This window comes from Tyto alba, unplaced genomic scaffold (assembly GCF_018691265.1).
Source record: "Tyto alba isolate M040663 unplaced genomic scaffold, T.alba_DEE_v4.0 Super-Scaffold_16, whole genome shotgun sequence".
In the NCBI taxonomy this organism is placed as follows: domain Eukaryota; kingdom Metazoa; phylum Chordata; class Aves; order Strigiformes; family Tytonidae; genus Tyto; species Tyto alba.
The window spans coordinates 10,989,018-11,006,563 of NW_024881278.1; the positions used below are offsets into that span (position 1 = coordinate 10,989,018).

The 17,546-nt window shown below is 37.2% G+C and overlaps 1 protein-coding gene across 32 annotated transcripts in view; it reads left to right on the forward strand.

The window, feature by feature from the left end:
• Nucleotides 1-17,546, forward strand: part of NRXN1 (neurexin 1) — a 722,710-nt gene that overhangs the window by 352,430 nt on the left and 352,734 nt on the right. For 19 of the 32 annotated variants that reach the window (XM_042789885.1, XM_042789888.1, XM_042789900.1 and 16 more), the window contains 2 exons: nt 4,985-5,158; nt 10,733-10,852. In XM_042789885.1, the coding sequence (XP_042645819.1) occupies nt 4,985-5,158; nt 10,733-10,852 (294 nt within the window). Of the gene's footprint in view, nt 1-4,984; nt 5,159-9,750; nt 9,778-10,732; nt 10,853-17,546 lie in introns of all 32 variants that reach the window. The other 13 variants (XM_042789877.1, XM_042789881.1, XM_042789898.1 and 10 more) reach the window with 1 other exon arrangement.

Consider the following 17,546-nt stretch of genomic DNA (forward strand, 5'->3'; position numbering starts at 1 on the left):
TTCCCTGAGCAGTATTTACATGTTGCTGTTACCTTTATAAACACATGGATAATAATTCCCTCTCTACTACTGCTTAAAGACAATGGTAGTCATTAAATTAAATTAATAGTTTTTGTTCACCAGCATGTATCTCATAAGAATTCTTGGGTGTGGACATGAACCAGGAAAGGAGGAAAGTCTAGGAGGTGACCTGTCAGCGGTGTCAGTAGTGCCAAATAAGAAGGTACATCTGCTGTTTATTCAGAAAATAAATAAATAGAACAGCCTCTTCAATTTTTATTTTAGATTTCTTTGGTTTAGCATTTGCAAAGTTCTTATTTTGAAGAAATGTAGAGACTTGGGATGAAAAAAAGATGAATTATTACAGAAGGATTTGGCAGTATTTGTTTCATCAACAGTTGTGTGTGACTCACTGTTGTGTGGTGTTCTGTGCGTTTTTTCTTAAGTGTGATTCCCGTAATGGATACATTGAGAACTTGGGATCATTTATCAGCTAGCGATTTGTTTCTGTGTTAAATTCATTTGTTCCTCAAAGTACAAATCAGCTCTTAGTCAGAAAAGAGACGCATAGGTGTAAAGAGGAAAACTCCTGTTGGAATAAATGAAGATCTGCATTACCTGTAAAAGGTATAAATTAAACCCACTAAACACACTCTTTGTTACGCTTTATGATATAACTGATCAGTGCTGCTGTTGCTGTGATTTATAGGTATAGCTCTGAAGGTGCTGCCTTCCCATTTATTCCTCTGGCCTGCAGTGAGCATGCCAGTGAGAAACACTGTAGCATACTTATTTTTTTGGCCTCAGAAAAATTAAGAGAGGAACAATCTTCCCTTTCTAAATAAAAAGGCGTAACACTGTGTACTGACTCATAATAAAAGTAAGAAGAGAGTTGTGAGATTAAGGACTATGCTCTCAAATAAAGTGCTTTATTTGAAGCTTCTCCAGAGATCAGGAGGAGATCTTGGAGCACGCTAGTCCCTCACCCATTTTTTTAACTACATGCTATGTTGTTTATGCCAATTGATATATTTTATATAAATTGGCTATTTTCCTTTATAAATTAAGGAAAGCCAGGAATGTTATGAAAAAAGTTGAGATTTTTTTTCAGGAAAACATTTAAAAGTCAAAATAAACTTCAGAAGAAAATGCACGCACAAAATTCAATACCTAAAATTTAGTTCCAGAGACTATGGTTAACACTATAATACAAGTATATCCCAATCTATATGTACTTTAAAATGCTCATCTGTTGAAAGAAAGAAATGGAAAAATTGCATTTAATTGTGCACAACTCCTGAAATGGTCACACGTTTTCAGTGATAGAAATGGTGCGATAGTATTACATTTAGGCTGCAGCTAGTTTAGATGGTGTCGTGATCTCATACTATTGATCTGATGATCTGTGATACTTTACTTAATGAAATAACTTACATGTAATTCATAAGGGTAAGTAGGCAGATACACAACCAAGGGATTAATTCAGCTTTAGCGTGTATAGCATTTCTGGTAGTAGAGTTGTACTTAATAGAAGTGAAAAATAGGAGAAAACCTGAGAACTTGTATCGTACTATGTTGATTCCTCTGATCTCTTTTAGTGGGAGCAGGGACAAGCTTTATCTTTTCTGAACCTCTGCTAATGTACGTTCAATATTTTAATTGATGATATTTTCTGCAATTCTGTCTTGTCTGAATTTCTAATGGATTGAGTTGTGTAGGAAACTACTTCTTCATTGTGATGAATGTGAAAATGAAACATATAATTAACTGAAAGAAAAGTAGCTATGCAAAACAGTTGTGATGGCAGATATGAAAAAATAACCAGGTGAAAAAATGTAAATAATTTTTGTTTATTAAATTAAAAATCTGAGTATTAATTCAGAGCCTATCCCATAGTAAAATTTTGTCTCTCAGAGAGTGTTTTTATGTCATCAGCAGCAAACTCAAACCATATTTGATATTTAATCTGGGAAAGGCTTAGCCCCATAGTCGTAAAAAATACTTGTATGCACTTTATAAAAGGTGAAGTCTAATAGTTGGTGTGACTACTCAATACATATGATATGTATTAGTGTAGTGTATTAGCTAGTGCAAAATCAGAACTCAGGTTGTTTTGAACACCAACAAAGTTAAAATATTACCCAGAACATGTCTTTTTGGAAACTGTATCTACAATAGTATATAAAGATTTCTAATAGTCTTAAGGAACTGTAAGTAAGTGTAAGTAAGACTTAGAGTTTATTTAGACTGGACTTATTGTATTGTACTTCTGTGCATATGATACCTAGTTGAAAATATTCTAGTGTATATTTTCAGGAGCAAATATTCCAAGTTCATGTTCATATGCCGGCACACTGACCTGGACTTCTATTAGCCATTCATCATAACTGACAGTTGCTGTACGACTGTATGTAGCAATCGCAGTATGCTTGAGGGATGGATTTTAGGAATTAGCAGGGGATCAATCTGAATGTTTGCAGTTTTAAAGGTTTAACCAATCACAGAATAAAAATGGTTGTTTGGGCAGTATACATGTTGGGAGGTTTAAAAAGAGGTTGCCCATGTCATGTACAATAGACCAAGTTTAACCTTTTTTAGCATAGGAGTGATTTCTTTAGTATTGTTCTCTGGAGTTTGCCTCTTTTAAGTCCATTGGTATCAACTGAGATGAATCATCTCTCTATTCTGAGCTGACAATGACTGAAAGCACAGAACTTCAGGAAACCTGGAAGGGTTTTACTTTCTAGGTATTCCACCTGAGAAAAAGATGAATAAGCTTTATCATGTGGCAAGAGTTTTTACTTTGTTTCCAGTTCAATTGACTGAAAAATACAGAGGTTTTTCTGCTGTGAATTAATTACATCCCATTTGTGGGAACATTTGGATCACCATAATTTAATGTTATGTCTAATATCATGCTTTGGAGACACTTAATAGTATACCTCAAAGCTCAAAGAGGAAAGAAATATCTTATTTTTCAAATTATCTACGTAGACAGGAGAAAGCTTGAGGTTTCTTAGTATATGATGCTGCAAAGGTTGCTAAGACTTTTGGTTGGATGGCTTCTAAGATTAATAATATTCATGTTCCTAAGCTTTTTATCTCTATTTCACTAATTTAAATGCAGTTGAGGTTTAGGGCTGCTATGTAGTGACTAAAAATTTTTTCAGTTTGATAGACGTTTGTTTGTCTCAGGCAATTTCCTTGCAGGCAAACTGTAAACCATTACAAACAGCTCTAAATTGTACCCTCTTGTGAACAAGTGAGTATGCCAGGAGAACCAGGAAAAGGTGTGACGGTGGCTCATACTGATAAGAGGAAGATTAAAATTAGCCACATGGGGTACTGGTGTTAACTAGTACATTCTGGGTTCTGTTGCTATAATATGTGGCTACAAAGCTTGGTAAACACTTAGAAAATGAACAATTTTGTATTTGAGGTGATGAAGAGCCACTCTTTGGTGCATCCTGTGGCCTAGGCTCCAAAATCATTCAAACCGGTGGGATGTACTAGAAAGCACAATGTAGATTAGAATATATATTCAGATAGTCTATTGAAAATTTATGCTAGCACAAAACATGTCATCAGTGAAGATTTAATGCATAGGTAAAGAATTTTGTCTCTAGGTGATGCTTGAGAGTTGGAAGCTCCCGTAAGCACCTTCCTTCCAACAGGTTCAGTGTTTCTCAGAAGCCCAGATGGTCCTCTTCCTGCCTGCCTAAAGGGGCTTGCCCGTAGGCGTGCTCAGAGCACTCCCACCAAGCTCTCAAAGACAGCTGATTTTTCTGAGGTAGAGGATATAACAGAGCAGGACAGTAAACTCCTGCAAGATGTAGGAAACCGTGGTTTTATCCCTTTCTGTCTGTGACTGAAGGAATCAACCACATCTTGCCTGCCAGGAAGAGGACTGAAGTGAGGGCTGTGTTCATGCTGAGCATGCTTCCCCTCTCTGGCCAAGCAAAGCTCAGATTCTTTTCTTCAGCATGTCTGCAGCAACAGGTATGGAAAGCACCTAGTTAAACTTGTAGTCTGAAACTTAAGGCACACTTTTGGGAGGTAGGTTATGTTGGTTTGAAATATCACTGTTCTGCCCACCAGAGACACCCAACATGTGAAAGAAAGGCACAGCATGAACTGTTTTGAAACAAAAAAGCATGCCCTGCCTTGGTGTTTAAGAGAAAAGTTGTAGTTATGTCCTTTTAAAATAAGTCTCAGAACTATCAGTTACTCAGAGAGAAAAAAACACTAGTTTTCAGTCCTGAGTAAGTTGCCTATAGTTCACCAGAGAACTGTTTATAATGTGTCTGTCAGCAGAATTATTTTTGACAATAAATTTTTTTGCTCAGTGTGCAGATTACCATTTTATAGGCATCTAACTCCCCCTGTTCCCACATGATTGACACAGGGTATAAATTTTGGTTGGGAGAACCAGTCATTTCACTGCTTAACAATGGTATCCCTAAGTTTCTTCTTAGGTGTGTCCCTAAACTCTTTGTTTCTTGGCATTCTTTAAAGTGGATAATTCTGGATATATAAGACTTCAGGTTGATCTTGGTGCTCCACTTCTTGCCTTTTAACTCAGCGTGCTGGATCCATAACCAGGATGATATATGATCAGTTTCCCTGAATGTGCTAACAACGTGCATCAGTGCTAGATATGTTTCTAGGCAGAGATTCTGTGACCGATTCCTAATCTGTGAAACAGATACGTTTCCTGTGTATAGGAGCTGGCACATAAATAACATGTCCAGGTGCTTCTAAGTAGTTAGTCATACAAATGTGAAGTGTACATATGCATTTGAAAAAATATGGTCCTGCAATGTCTTTACACATCAAATATGCTATCAGTGTTTTCTTCTACATTTATTTTAAATAATGTCTTTGAGATACATCTCATTCAGCACAAAAAGGACAGAAGATCAAGAAGGTCAAAATTTCTACAGGATTTTTTTTTCTGTACCTAATATTTATTTCTCCTTAACAGGTGATTTGTATATTGGCGGAGTGGCCAAAGAAATGTATAAGTCTTTGCCAAAACTGGTGCACGCAAAGGAGGGATTCCAAGGTTGTCTTGCATCAGTTGACTTGAATGGACGGCTCCCTGATCTAATCTCAGATGCTCTCTTCTGCAATGGACAAATAGAAAGAGGATGTGAAGGTATTAAATGTGCTGTGGGGTTTTTTTTGTATCATAGTGAAAGTATTGTGTGAATCCTGCAGAGTTTTGTTGATATGTACACTCCGTACATGGAGAGACTATATTTTACCTGCTTCTAATTGATCTTGTTTGACACTTTCTTATACGAGGGCTGAATTTTTTTTTAGTATTATGGAGACAAGTGTGTGCCTGCCCTACAGCACAGAAATTGATCTGAGAACAACTTAACTTCTTAGATGCTTAATCCATCCTTCTCCAGTGGCAAGATATTTTGCATGTATTTTGTTTACTTCTGATGTATTTTAATTAATGATACAAACAATAACAATTAGGTTCAATGAAGTCCTTTATATCTTCATAATACTTAGGCATTAGCTAATGCTGAGACATTAGCTAATTAATTCCATTTTTAAAGCAGACATTTTGAGTTGATTAATTCAAGGCTAATTTATGAAACTGTTTAAGATCAATCTTCCATCTCTATTTTTGCTCACCCCTGAGACTTGTATTGTCGTGAGCCTTCCTATCTGAAATCAGTAACAGCCAAATATGTTCCATCTCACATTTTTTTATGTCTTTATTGACTCATCTGGAATATCATGGAATTTAAGAGAGGACAGAATTAGAAGAGGTGTATTTGTAATTCAGGGGTGTCAATCTCTAGCTATTTTTTCAGCTGTCATTTAATCCCACATTATTTTTACTATGATTTATGGAATAATTTAAATCAATTCTTTGTCTGCATTTCTATTTTATTCACTTAATTCTGAATTTTGTGGCTATGTTCAGTTTTATGTGTTCTCCCTTCTCTCAAGTGCCATTCTTCTCTGGACAGGAATATGTGTAAGTGACACGGTAGAATTTCAAATTGGAATCTTGATGATTTTGATATCAAACTTATTAAGGTTGCAAACAGACATTGTAAAAAATCCAAGCAGAGATGGGGGGCGGTTCTCGAGCTTCACAAGTTAAAGCTCTCTGCTGGATAAATGCTGTCTCCTCTTTTATTGTGCCTACAGTACATTTGTACAGGTGGAACTTTTTTGTTCTTTACCTGTTACTTTTATTTAACAGTATAAATTTTATTGATAGCACATAGAAATATGTAAAATTCACAACTTATTTTTCTGTAGCTTTAGTATCTATTTATTTCTATCAGGAATGGAAAAATACGTATAAATTAGTTTGTCACTGAGTTTAGAAAATTAGATTTTGCTTTTTGAATGATGTTAGCAAGTTCCATGACTGCACCATCCCTTCAGAGAGTCAAAGTATGCTTTAATTCCATTATGCATTCACAGTTTCTTTTGAAATTATGTAATTTTCTAAATGAATTTTTTGTACTTCAAAGAAATATTGCCACAGGCCAAGAGTGTGAGTTCACCTTTTAAACCAGTGGCACAACTCAGTTGTCAGTGAATTTAATAAATCTACCAACAATTTAATAAAGACCATACAAATATTGTCATTTTTGGTGGAGAGTTAGCTTTTCCCAACACCAAAATCATCTGACACAAGCAAAATGGTCAAACTAGATGTGCTGCCTGGCTCCCACAGAACTACCTCATCAACAGTCTTTTGCCCATAGAAGGAAATCTTTAAAAGCACAGGATGAAATATTCCCTTCCAACCATTCTGCTTAACCCTTGAAAGTTAACTCTTCCATCTCACTTGTTTACTTCAAGTCTTTTCTGTCTGACCCATCTGTCAGTCTCTTGTCTGCAGACCATAGATCAGATGTACGGAAAGACATTCTGAAACCTACAATATGATTTAAGTCACTTGCAAATTTAGCTACCTCGTAGAAGTCTCTTGTGTGCCTCAAGCTGCCTGTAGCTCTGCTGCTGTGTACAAAGGATTGCCGTCATCGTTACAGAGTTGAGCGGTTTTGCAGCTCTCACACTGCAGTGGGATGCATAAGCTCTGTAAGTCCCCTGAGATGTCAGGTCCAAGCAGCTCAGGACATCAGCAGAAGTAATTTCAAAACAATAAGTATTAGTTACCTCCACTCTCAATCCAAAAGACAGCTGGCTGTACTGATGGGTCTTTGTCCTTTGTTAAAACATCAGCTGGCTGCAGAATCTTTCCTGAGAAGTGAGGCACTTGAATTTGATGTTTTTCAGAGTCCTGGGATTGAAATCCCCACCTTTCTGGTATAAAAGAAAATAACCTGGGGTACAAGATTTTTTTATCTTTTCTGTCAAACTGTGAAGTCATGATGTACTACTAGTTAATTTTATCTGTTAGGATTTTGGTTTTGAAATGATAATGTTTCTCAATAACTTTACTGTCATAAGTGCATGTTAAAAATTTTTTCTTTGAAACAGTTTTTGGAAACCCACACGAGTTTGGTGTGGCAAGTTGTAAGGCTTGCATTTTGAAGTTTGAGCCACAGGCAGATAGATATCTCTGTTCTCTATCATTGAGCGTTGAATATAATTTACACTTGGCTGAATCCACCTTGTTGACAAATTTGCAGTGGCTAGAACAGATAGAAACTAACATAGAAACATAAATATGCTAGCTATCTTTTTGAATTGTTAACAGCAAACTCCAGAGCCAGGTTGTAAGTGTCAGCTCTGGTTTTCTCTGGTCGAATCCATTGTACTTTCTTTACGTACTTTAAATAAAACAGAATTATAGAGATTACAGAATGATAAAATCATACTTTAGTATATTTAGGAGGAAAATGCACTGTGTGCATGTGTGTGCATATATAATATGATTTGTATATTAAATAAACTATATTAAAATTTTCAAAGTATTAACATATGTAAAGATTCATAATGGTGAAATGTGGAAATTTTTTTTACAATATGTAATAAAACATTTTACATACTACTTAATAATGCTTTTTGTGTAATATATAGCATGTAAGCCCTCAGTTAAAAGGTCTGCAGTGAAGACTGAATAAATTATTTAGACTCAATGTGAATCAAAAGGTGAGTTCTTGAGAAGAGTGTATTACACTATTTTTACTAAATAGCTTAGTTCTGTAATATAAATAGGAAAATATGAACCTGTTACGATAGATATTATAGTGTTTACTAACATTAAACAGTCCTCCACTGGTCTTTTTTAAAAAAAAAAAAAAAAAGAAAAGCCTACTTTTATTAAAAGAAAATTTTACATGTAAGTTAGTCTTGATGACAATTTCTGAATAATGACTACCACAGATAAGCCAAAAATGCTAAGAATCAATTTCATAAAAAGCGAAATAACCTTGCTTTTTAACAAGATCATATCTGTATTTTTTCCAAATACGTGTGCACTCTTTAATGTGCCTACAGGGTCCTGCAGTTTATGTACTTTTAAGTCCTTGTGACTTTTGCTCTACTTTTGCAAAGATGAGGAAATTTAACATTGCATAACTAAAGTGTAAATAAATGCATGAATATATAACATTTAAACACCTACAGATATTTTCACTTCATCTTTGTAAAGTTTCCGAGTAGCAGAATCTGGTGAGAAAAAAATGTGTCTTGTCTTGTCAGCTACGGGATTCTGTCATTATAATCCCCAGCTCAAGAGAAGGGTGATGTAATGCCCAAATGTTTAAACTTCTGGGCATAAAACTCCAAAGAATAGGAAATCACTGTCCTTTGTCTGCCTACAGCAGTAAATCAGTTACAGTTATTAATATTATTACTACCACTACAACTGTTTGAACTGGAGAAAATAGAACAGTTAATAGTTTCGCTGAAAGAGGGGTGCAGCATACACTGCCTTCGTTTTTAATCGCCCTGGTGACTGTTCAGGCCCTGGTGCAGAGGTGTGCTCGAGCAGCACCTCATTTAAAGCAAGAGGCCATTGAACTGACTTAAGTCATATGGAGATGGATTTTTCTAAAATACTGGCAAATCAAAATGAAAATCCCACACTGAGATCTTTGAAGGAACTGTAATGTGAAAGAAGAGTTAAGTGGATTTCTCTCTACAGGATGATTTAGGATATTTATATAATCTTTGCACTAGTTTTGCCCTGTCATCAATAACTAGCAGTGGGAGTTTCAAATGGATATTGATGTGTCTTCTCCAAAACAATTTAGGACAATTTTATAATCCCAGAACCAAATTTTCCCTTGTAGCATCAAGAGTCAGTGTGAAATGTGTGTGTGAGCTCATAGTAATCTGTAGTTCATGGTCTGTATTTCAGTCTTCATTCACCAGTCATGAAGAAAGGGCTAGAAAAAGAAAGACCACAGAGGATGACGGTGCTAATTATTCTCGAATTCAGTATATCTGAACATGACAAATGGCTAGTCAGGATTCAGCCATGCATCTACTCTGCTAATGCATTCATATCTATCCAACGAAGAAGAAAAAAACTTTTAATTTTCCTTCATTACATGTCATCAGCTCAATTAGCCATTATATTTGTAGTAAAATACTGGCAAATTACTGCTTTCTTATTTTGGCTTGCCTGAAGATTTATGGCTATTAGCATTAATTTGTTTGCATTATATGGCATTTCTTTCTCTCTTTAACAGCAGCATGCACTTTACTCTGAATGGTTTTTTTCTGTGTTTGCTGCCATTTCAATATTGCTTACTAACATTTAATATATTTTGCTTTTTTATTTTGCTGACAAAGTTGCATTGATGAAAGCTGATTTGCAAGGTAGATAGCCCTGTGTGTATTAAACAAGACTGAAACCCCCAATGCACGGTTGGATTTCTGCAATAAATGCTCTGTACATTTCAGAACTAAAGCATGTTACGTTGTTTCAGATTTTGTCTTTCACACCTCTAAAACAATGGGCTACATGAGCCTTCATTTTCCAGCGTAGCTTGCATAAAGGCTTTCAGTCTTGAATATGTTTGTATAGTGATTGCTTTAGTGCTTTAATCATTCCTTTTCAAGTTTCTTTATATTTCAGTAGTCGAGTTATGATTCTCTAGAAATAGAGTAGCTTTGTTTTTCATGCATATGTCACGTTTTGGCATGCCAGTTCATTAGTAGCCTGATTTTCTGCATTTCCCCTTAAAAAAGGAACCTGCATGGGATCCCTGAAGCATGTGAATCAGTACTTGCCAACATTCCTGCCAAAGAATCCCAAACTCCTGCTAATTTCAGACCTAAATCATTTAAAATAATTTGTGGGATTAAAAGCATTGTATAGTGTAGATTCATTTTTATTTTATTTTATTTTATTTTGTTTTCCAATCCTTACTTCCACCTCCCAGAGCTTTGCTTCCTGTGGCATCTGGCTTTGCTGTTTGAAATGTATTTACAGGAAAAAATAATAAAGTTTTTAGAAAACATTTAGCCAGTTAATGGTCTGACAAGGCATTAACAAATAACTTGCAACAAAGTTAACATTCCCACTGTATCTGGAATAACTCTGCTTCAGTTTGTGCATTCTTCTGTGCTTGACATATCAATCTTAAAACTAACTCAAAACCACCCTTTTAATATTACCTGCTGCTACAAAATCAGCAAGTTTATGTGCATTTTACTTGGTAACTCTTTGCTCATTTGATTTGAGATGTTGGCAACTAGTTAATGTGATCCAGTGAGAAATACCTTTCTTTGGAAAACAAAGTGCAAGTCCTTTTTTTTATGTTCTCATCAGGCCCCAGCACAACGTGCCAAGAGGATTCATGCGCAAACCAGGGAGTGTGCTTACAGCAGTGGGACGGATTCAGTTGTGACTGTAGTATGACTTCCTTTAGTGGACCATTATGCAATGACCGTAAGTACACTAAAAAATGCTGATCTGAATGCTTGAGAGCTTTCAGGCAATATTTGAAGCAAGTTTCTGAAGCTTTATTTTATTTTAATATTAGACATTTAAATGAACTGGCAAACGGTGTGAAAATCTGTAAGGCTTGTGGGAAGAACATGGCTAAAATATACAGTATAAATTTTGGACAATGTGCAGTATCAAACACTGACAGAATTTTGTTTTATTACATTTGATTGCATGTCCAATAGACTGATGGTTACCTGTCTGAAATAATCCCTTTCCTGCATAAACGTTACAAATAGGGTTTTTTGCCTGATTGAAAAAACCTTTTACATTTTATTATCTTAAGCTATATTGTAATTTCGTAGCATTATATCATGAGGGCTATAATTACTGTGAAACAGTTGACAAGGCTCATTATCTCCTTTTGTAGATTTCTTTAGGTGACACACTAAGCATGTCAATAATAAAAGCATGCTGAGTATTTTAGTTCTTTTAAATTTCATCTGAATAAAACTACATAACATACAGCAACCATCTGGTCTTTCAGGAAAAGCTTAAATGTGTCAAAAATAAGGGGCCTGATTCACCAATGTCATAATCTAGTTTTATTCCAATCTAGCCTTATTGATCTAAGTAGAATTATGCAGAAGTGAAAGTGGAATAGTAATATGAGACGTAATGATACATGGTAAAGATTAAAGCAAGCTACTGAGTTTTCTTTTTAACTCATCACATATGAAATATCAAAGTGTTGCACATTTTTATATCCATATGAAGAGGGAATTTCTTTAAGGATAAGTATTTTTATTTCTATTTGTATACATTTATCTGAATGACTGGTAGTAGAAAGTGTTGGTATAACTGTCTATTCAAGCATTTGTGACATATATGTCTTATTCTGGTTCTTCACTCTACAGGAAGGTTTACCTTCTTGGACAGTCCCTAAAATAACAGAATAATTATAATCTGAAAAGCTTTTGGCTCAAATTATATCTAACACAAGGCTAGAAAAATAATTACATGCAAAAGCTACATTAATTACTCTCATGGAAGTTCTATTTTTCTACTCTTGACCATGTTTGAAAACTATGGAAAGGACTCACCTGAGTCTGTTTCTCTGCAGTGCTGTTGTGGTAGAAATGAAATGTGATATCAAAAAAACTTTTGGCAATTTGAGTAAAGGTTTGAGTTTACTTTAGGTATATGAATTTGTCCTTCCTAGCAATGTGAGTGATTAGTTATACTGCTAAACATATAATCTTAAAGATTTCAGTCCCCTACTGCTGCAGGAGAAAATTATTTGTTTCTATTTACTTTTTAAACTGTTATTTCTGTTCTTCTGTGATTTTTGAGTTCTTCCAAAAGTAACTAAAAACTATGAATCAGAAGTTATATACTCCACATCTGGCAAAGGAAAAACTCTGTTTATAAATTTGTCTTAGAAGTAACTGATTCCTGGACCTGGAATATTCCATTAATTATTTATTTGAGTGACAGCTATTGCATAAATTTGGTGAACTGATGAACTTTATGTAAGAAGGATACTTAGCTATCTATGTAGGCTCATTTATATGGTAATATTGTGGACTACGTTGCACCCAATCAGATAATTCTCAATATACTATTTCTGACGATGGTAAAGGATTACTTTTAGTACATGGCTGCCAAAAATACTTACTTTTTTCCCCTGATAAATCTTCTTTTTTTTTAATGTTCTTCTATCACAAACATGAAATATAAATTTATCCTAGATATAAATGCTTTGTATTAGAATGCACTCTGGTAAGTATACATTTGGTTTCTACTTTATCTTGGCTCCTCGGATTAGTTCAGATAACTAAAATCTACAAAGCAAATATAACAAGAGAGATTTTTCATAAATGGTATATGTGAGAGGATGGAGGAGAAATGATGTAGTAATCTCAGTGTCGTCTAGATGCTTCTAGACTGCTCCGCTGTGTTTGGGAAGAGGAATGATGAAACGTTACTGCAGTTTTTAGTAACTTGCATAGGCTGCATGCCACAGGCTAAACTTCTGCAGCACTGAAGAACGACAAATTCCCTTCACATGAAGAATGATTATCTCAGTGACTGGTCTGGAATAGCACCTGCTTGTTGCTGAAAAACGTGTTCCCTTCAGAAGGATGTAGGCATGTTCCTGAATTGTGTGTGAGCATGTTTCCATTGGAGATTGTGCATGGAGTGACACTGGTTGACAGAAGCTGAAATCTAACCCGGTATTGAGGCACAGAGAGGCCTTTGGCTTGCTTTACGTTTGGATGTACTGTTTTATGTAAAATGAAGTATTCAGGATATCAAAGTCTCCATAGGTACAGGGGTTTTGTCATCAAACCCAAGAATTGACCACTTAAAAATAAAGTGTCAGTGGTCATAAGACACATGGTTAAAGTACCTGGTTTGTGGAGCCTTGCATCCCTCCTGTATTGGATGTCCATCTCTGGGTGTTGGCAGCAGGCTGGCCTCAGCGAGGAGAGGCTGGGACTGCCCAATGATGGGCACATCCAACTTCAGTGGACCCGCCACAGGGCACAGCAGTGTCCCTCAGCCAATCTGATGGCACCTCAATGAAAAAACACATAGAAAGTATGCCATTCTTACCAAAATGCCGGACAGATGAAGGAGGAGGGAACAAAGAGTGAGAAACAGCAGTGGGGACACAAAGGTCAGAGCAAGGGGAGTGGGTGAGCAGCTGCATGGGAGTTTGTCCCTCAGACCAGGATTAACCCACCACACCTCCCAGCTATTTGGTTCCACAGTTTACCCACCTCACCTCCCCACTGTTTTGTTCCACCAGTTCTTAGAGAACATATTTGAGTAGAATTTTCAGAGTGACAAAATGTCTGAGGTGAGAGGGGACCTGTGGAAATTGTCTAGTCCAACCCCTCTGCTGAGAAACAGTCAGCTAGTACAGGTTGTCCAGGGCTGTGTCCACTTGGGTTTTGGGTATCTCCAAGGATGGAAACCCCACAACCTTTCTGGGCAACCTGTGCCCATGCTCAGTTACCCTCACAGCACAAATATTTTCCCTTTATTTAAATTAGATTTTGTGTATTTCAGTTTGTGCCTGTTGCCTCTTGTCCTGTCACTGGGCACTGCTGAGAAGAATCTGTCTTCTTTACTTCCTCCCATCAGGTGTTTTAAAACATTGATAGGATCCCCACTGAGCCTTCTCTTCTTCAGGCTGAATAGTCCCTGCTCAGCCTCTCTTCATATGAGAGGTACTTCAAGCCCTTAATCACCTTTGTGGACCTTTGCTGGACTCAATCCAGTATGCTCATGTTGCTCTTGCACTGGGGAGCCCAGCACTAAGAGGCAGTGCTCCAGATACATTTTCAGCAGTGCTGAGTAGAGGGTAAGGATCTCATCTCTCAACATTTCTACAGCGTTTTTCCTAATGCAGCCAACGAGGCTGGTGGCCTTCTTTGCCACAGGAGCATGTTGCTGACTCATGTCTCACTTTGTGTCTACCAGGATGTCCAGATCTTTTTCTGCAAAGCTGCTTTCCAGCAGGTCAGGCCCCAGCCTGTCCTGATGTATGGGGTTATTCCTCCCCACGTGCAGGATTTGACATTTTCCTCTGTTTTACGAGGTTCTTGTCAGCCTGCTTTCCAGCTTGTCAGCACCCCTCTGAATGTCAGCGTAGGCATCTGGTTTATCAACTCCTCCCAGTTTTATATCATCTGCAATTTGTACAAGTGTGAACAAATTACATTGCTGCATTTGAGTTGATACTTTCAGCATGTTTCCCACAGTAACCTCAGTGCATGAAGATTTTACATGCATTGTTCCTAGGTTTTGCAATGTAAACATTTCACATGTATCATTCTTGTCTTTAATTTCCAAAATGGAGAGTTTGGAGGAAATAATGAAAAAAATAGTTTATTGAAAAGTGGTGTTAGAATGCATTCTACTAATACAGTGTGCAAGAAGTTTCTTTAATCTTTCCTATAACAGCAAATTATTACTCCTGTGCCGGTCAGTGTATTATTCCAGCTGAAAATGTGCACAACTTAAATTGAAGATTTTTTTTTTTTTTTTAAAAAAAACTTCTCTCAGAATAAGCACTGTGAGATACAGGTTGTCTCTTTTCCAGTCCAACAGTGTCGCCTGTGTGTCAGCTAGAGAGAAGTTTAGGGAGTGTACTCCTACTGAAAATGACCTGGGCCAGCCCAAGGGTAAGGCTACAGTTTTACAACTGTAGCCAGGAACACCCACAGTTTAATCCACAAAAGTTTTGCTTAGCTGCAAATCTCAGTACTCCCCTACAGTGAGCATGGAGTGCCGGTAGACTGTAAGCCTCTGTAGTGGCACAGGTGGGAAAATTCTGTGCGCTGCAGTTCCCTATTTAATGGAAGATAAACAAGGCAGGGGAAGTTTTGACCCTAAGATGCTGTACAGATTATCATTTTCTCCTTTGATGTGTTATGACACTTGGAGATTCAGAGCAACAGTGCTCTCTAGATGTGCTAGACAGAAGTGTTACACTGATAAGTGTAAAGCAGACCAGTAGCAGTTGTTCCTACAAAATGGGATCATATAGAAGATTACGAAAAGGACAGTTAATGGCTGTTCTTACAAATGGATGGCTGCATGCAACTCCTCTGAGAAAATGCATCATGAACATTGTAACTGTTTCTAACAGCAAGTTATGTAGTGAAAGCTATCCTCCCAGGGAATTCAGCTTTTTTATAAGAGTAGGGTTGAAAATTACTCTGGCAAAACAAAACAAAGCAAATCTATAAGAGATTATCTGCTTTCTATAAGTTTACATCTGTTTTTACTAGGCAATCTTTAAGTATAACCGTATTAGTGAATGTAATGGCATGTTTGTGGAAACAAATACTGCTATTATGGCATAGAAAATAGCAGACATAATAACATTGTCACATTACATTAGTATAGAAATGTTCTGTACCAAATTACAGGGCAGCTTCAACACTGTCACCATAAGGGAATAATGTATTGGCGTTGTACTTGTGATGGTATAGCTAACACTGTGTCAACACTTCCATTAAAATCCATTTCTGAAGGGTTAGAACTTCACCACGCAGTCTCTTCTGACTAGGAATTTTATATTCTCAACCACTGTGAGTAACAAAACTTTTTTTTAAAAGTTGTTCTATTTTATTTTGACTCTACCAAGAAAAATCAAAAGCCCATATTTAAATGCAGAACTGTGTCAATATTACAAAATGGGTTCATGTAAAACATATTTGATTTTCTTGACATTTGTTTGCATTATAGAGATAAATCTTTCAGCTAAGACTATATCTCTAGTGATGGTTAGATTTTATTTTAAATGTGCTTGGATATTAATATAATACTTGTTGTGTATCAGGAGGATTTAATTGGAGATTGGACAAGAAGTTCAAGGAAGGCCTGCTAGGAAAAAATGGAATCCACCTGTCAAGGTTGGGCAAAAGCATCTTTGCCACAAGCTGGCCAACCAGTAAGGGATGATCCAGGACTAGGAATGGAGATGACAACTGACAAGAAAGTGAGGAAATAGTGGACTAAGTGTGACAAGGTGTGGAGCTCAGCCCAGGAACAAGTGATGAGCCAGCTGAGATCTTATGGGTTAGGGTTAGAGGGCAGACCAAAGTCTAATATGATGTGATGGGTATCTGCCACAAACGGCCTGATACGGAGGAAGAAATAGATGAGTTGAAGAAGCCTCATGTTCATGGACCTGGTCCTCATGAGGGACTTGAATTACCCCAGTATCTGCCAGAGGGGCAACAGAGAAAGACATAAGCAATCTGAGAGATGTCTGAAGTACATTTACTTGCTGACACAGGTGATCAAGGAGCCAGTGGAGAGGAGCACACTGCTAGACCGCGTATATACAGACAAGGAAGAATGGATCAGGACTGTGATGGTCAGGAAGTTCAGGTTCTTCAGAGGTAGGAACAAGACAAAAAGCCTGGAACACAATCCTGGACTTTAAGAGAGCAGACGTTGGCCTGTTCAGGGACCTGCCTGAAATAATCCCATAAGGCCAAGAAGAACTGGCAGATTTTCACGGGTCACTTACTTGAAGTTGAGGAACCCTCATGCACAACCCTACACACAGAAAATCAAGAAAAAGTGGTAAAAGGCAGGAGGAGCCTCTGACAAAACTCAAACATTAAAAGGGAGTGCTTGCAAGAGGTTGAAAGCAGGGTCAGGTGGCCCAGGAAGAATGTAGAGATGTAGTCCATGCACGCAAGGATGGGGTTAGGAAAGCCAAGGCCCACTTGGAGTTTATTCTGGCAAGGGACATGGAGGGATAACAGGAAGAGCTCCTACCAGCAATGAAAGAGCAGGAAAATGTGGGCCTGACACTGAACAGGATGAGGAGACCTCATGGCAAGGGACATGGAAGAGACTGAGCTACTTAGTCTTCTTTGACTTGGTCTTTACTGGTCAGACCAGCCTTTAGCACCTTCAGCAATCCCAGGTCCCTGAGACCAGTGGGAAAGTCTGGAGGAAGACTTACCTTAGAGGAAAAAGATCAGGTCAGGGAATATCTAAACAAAGTGGACATATACAAGTTCCTGAGACCTCGTGGGAGGCATCCACGTGTGTCACAGGTCATTGCAGCACTGCTCTTGATTATCTGTGAAAGGTCATGAATATTGGGGGTGGCTCCTGAGAGCTAGAAAAAAGTAAATGTTTCTCCTGTCTTCAAGAAAGA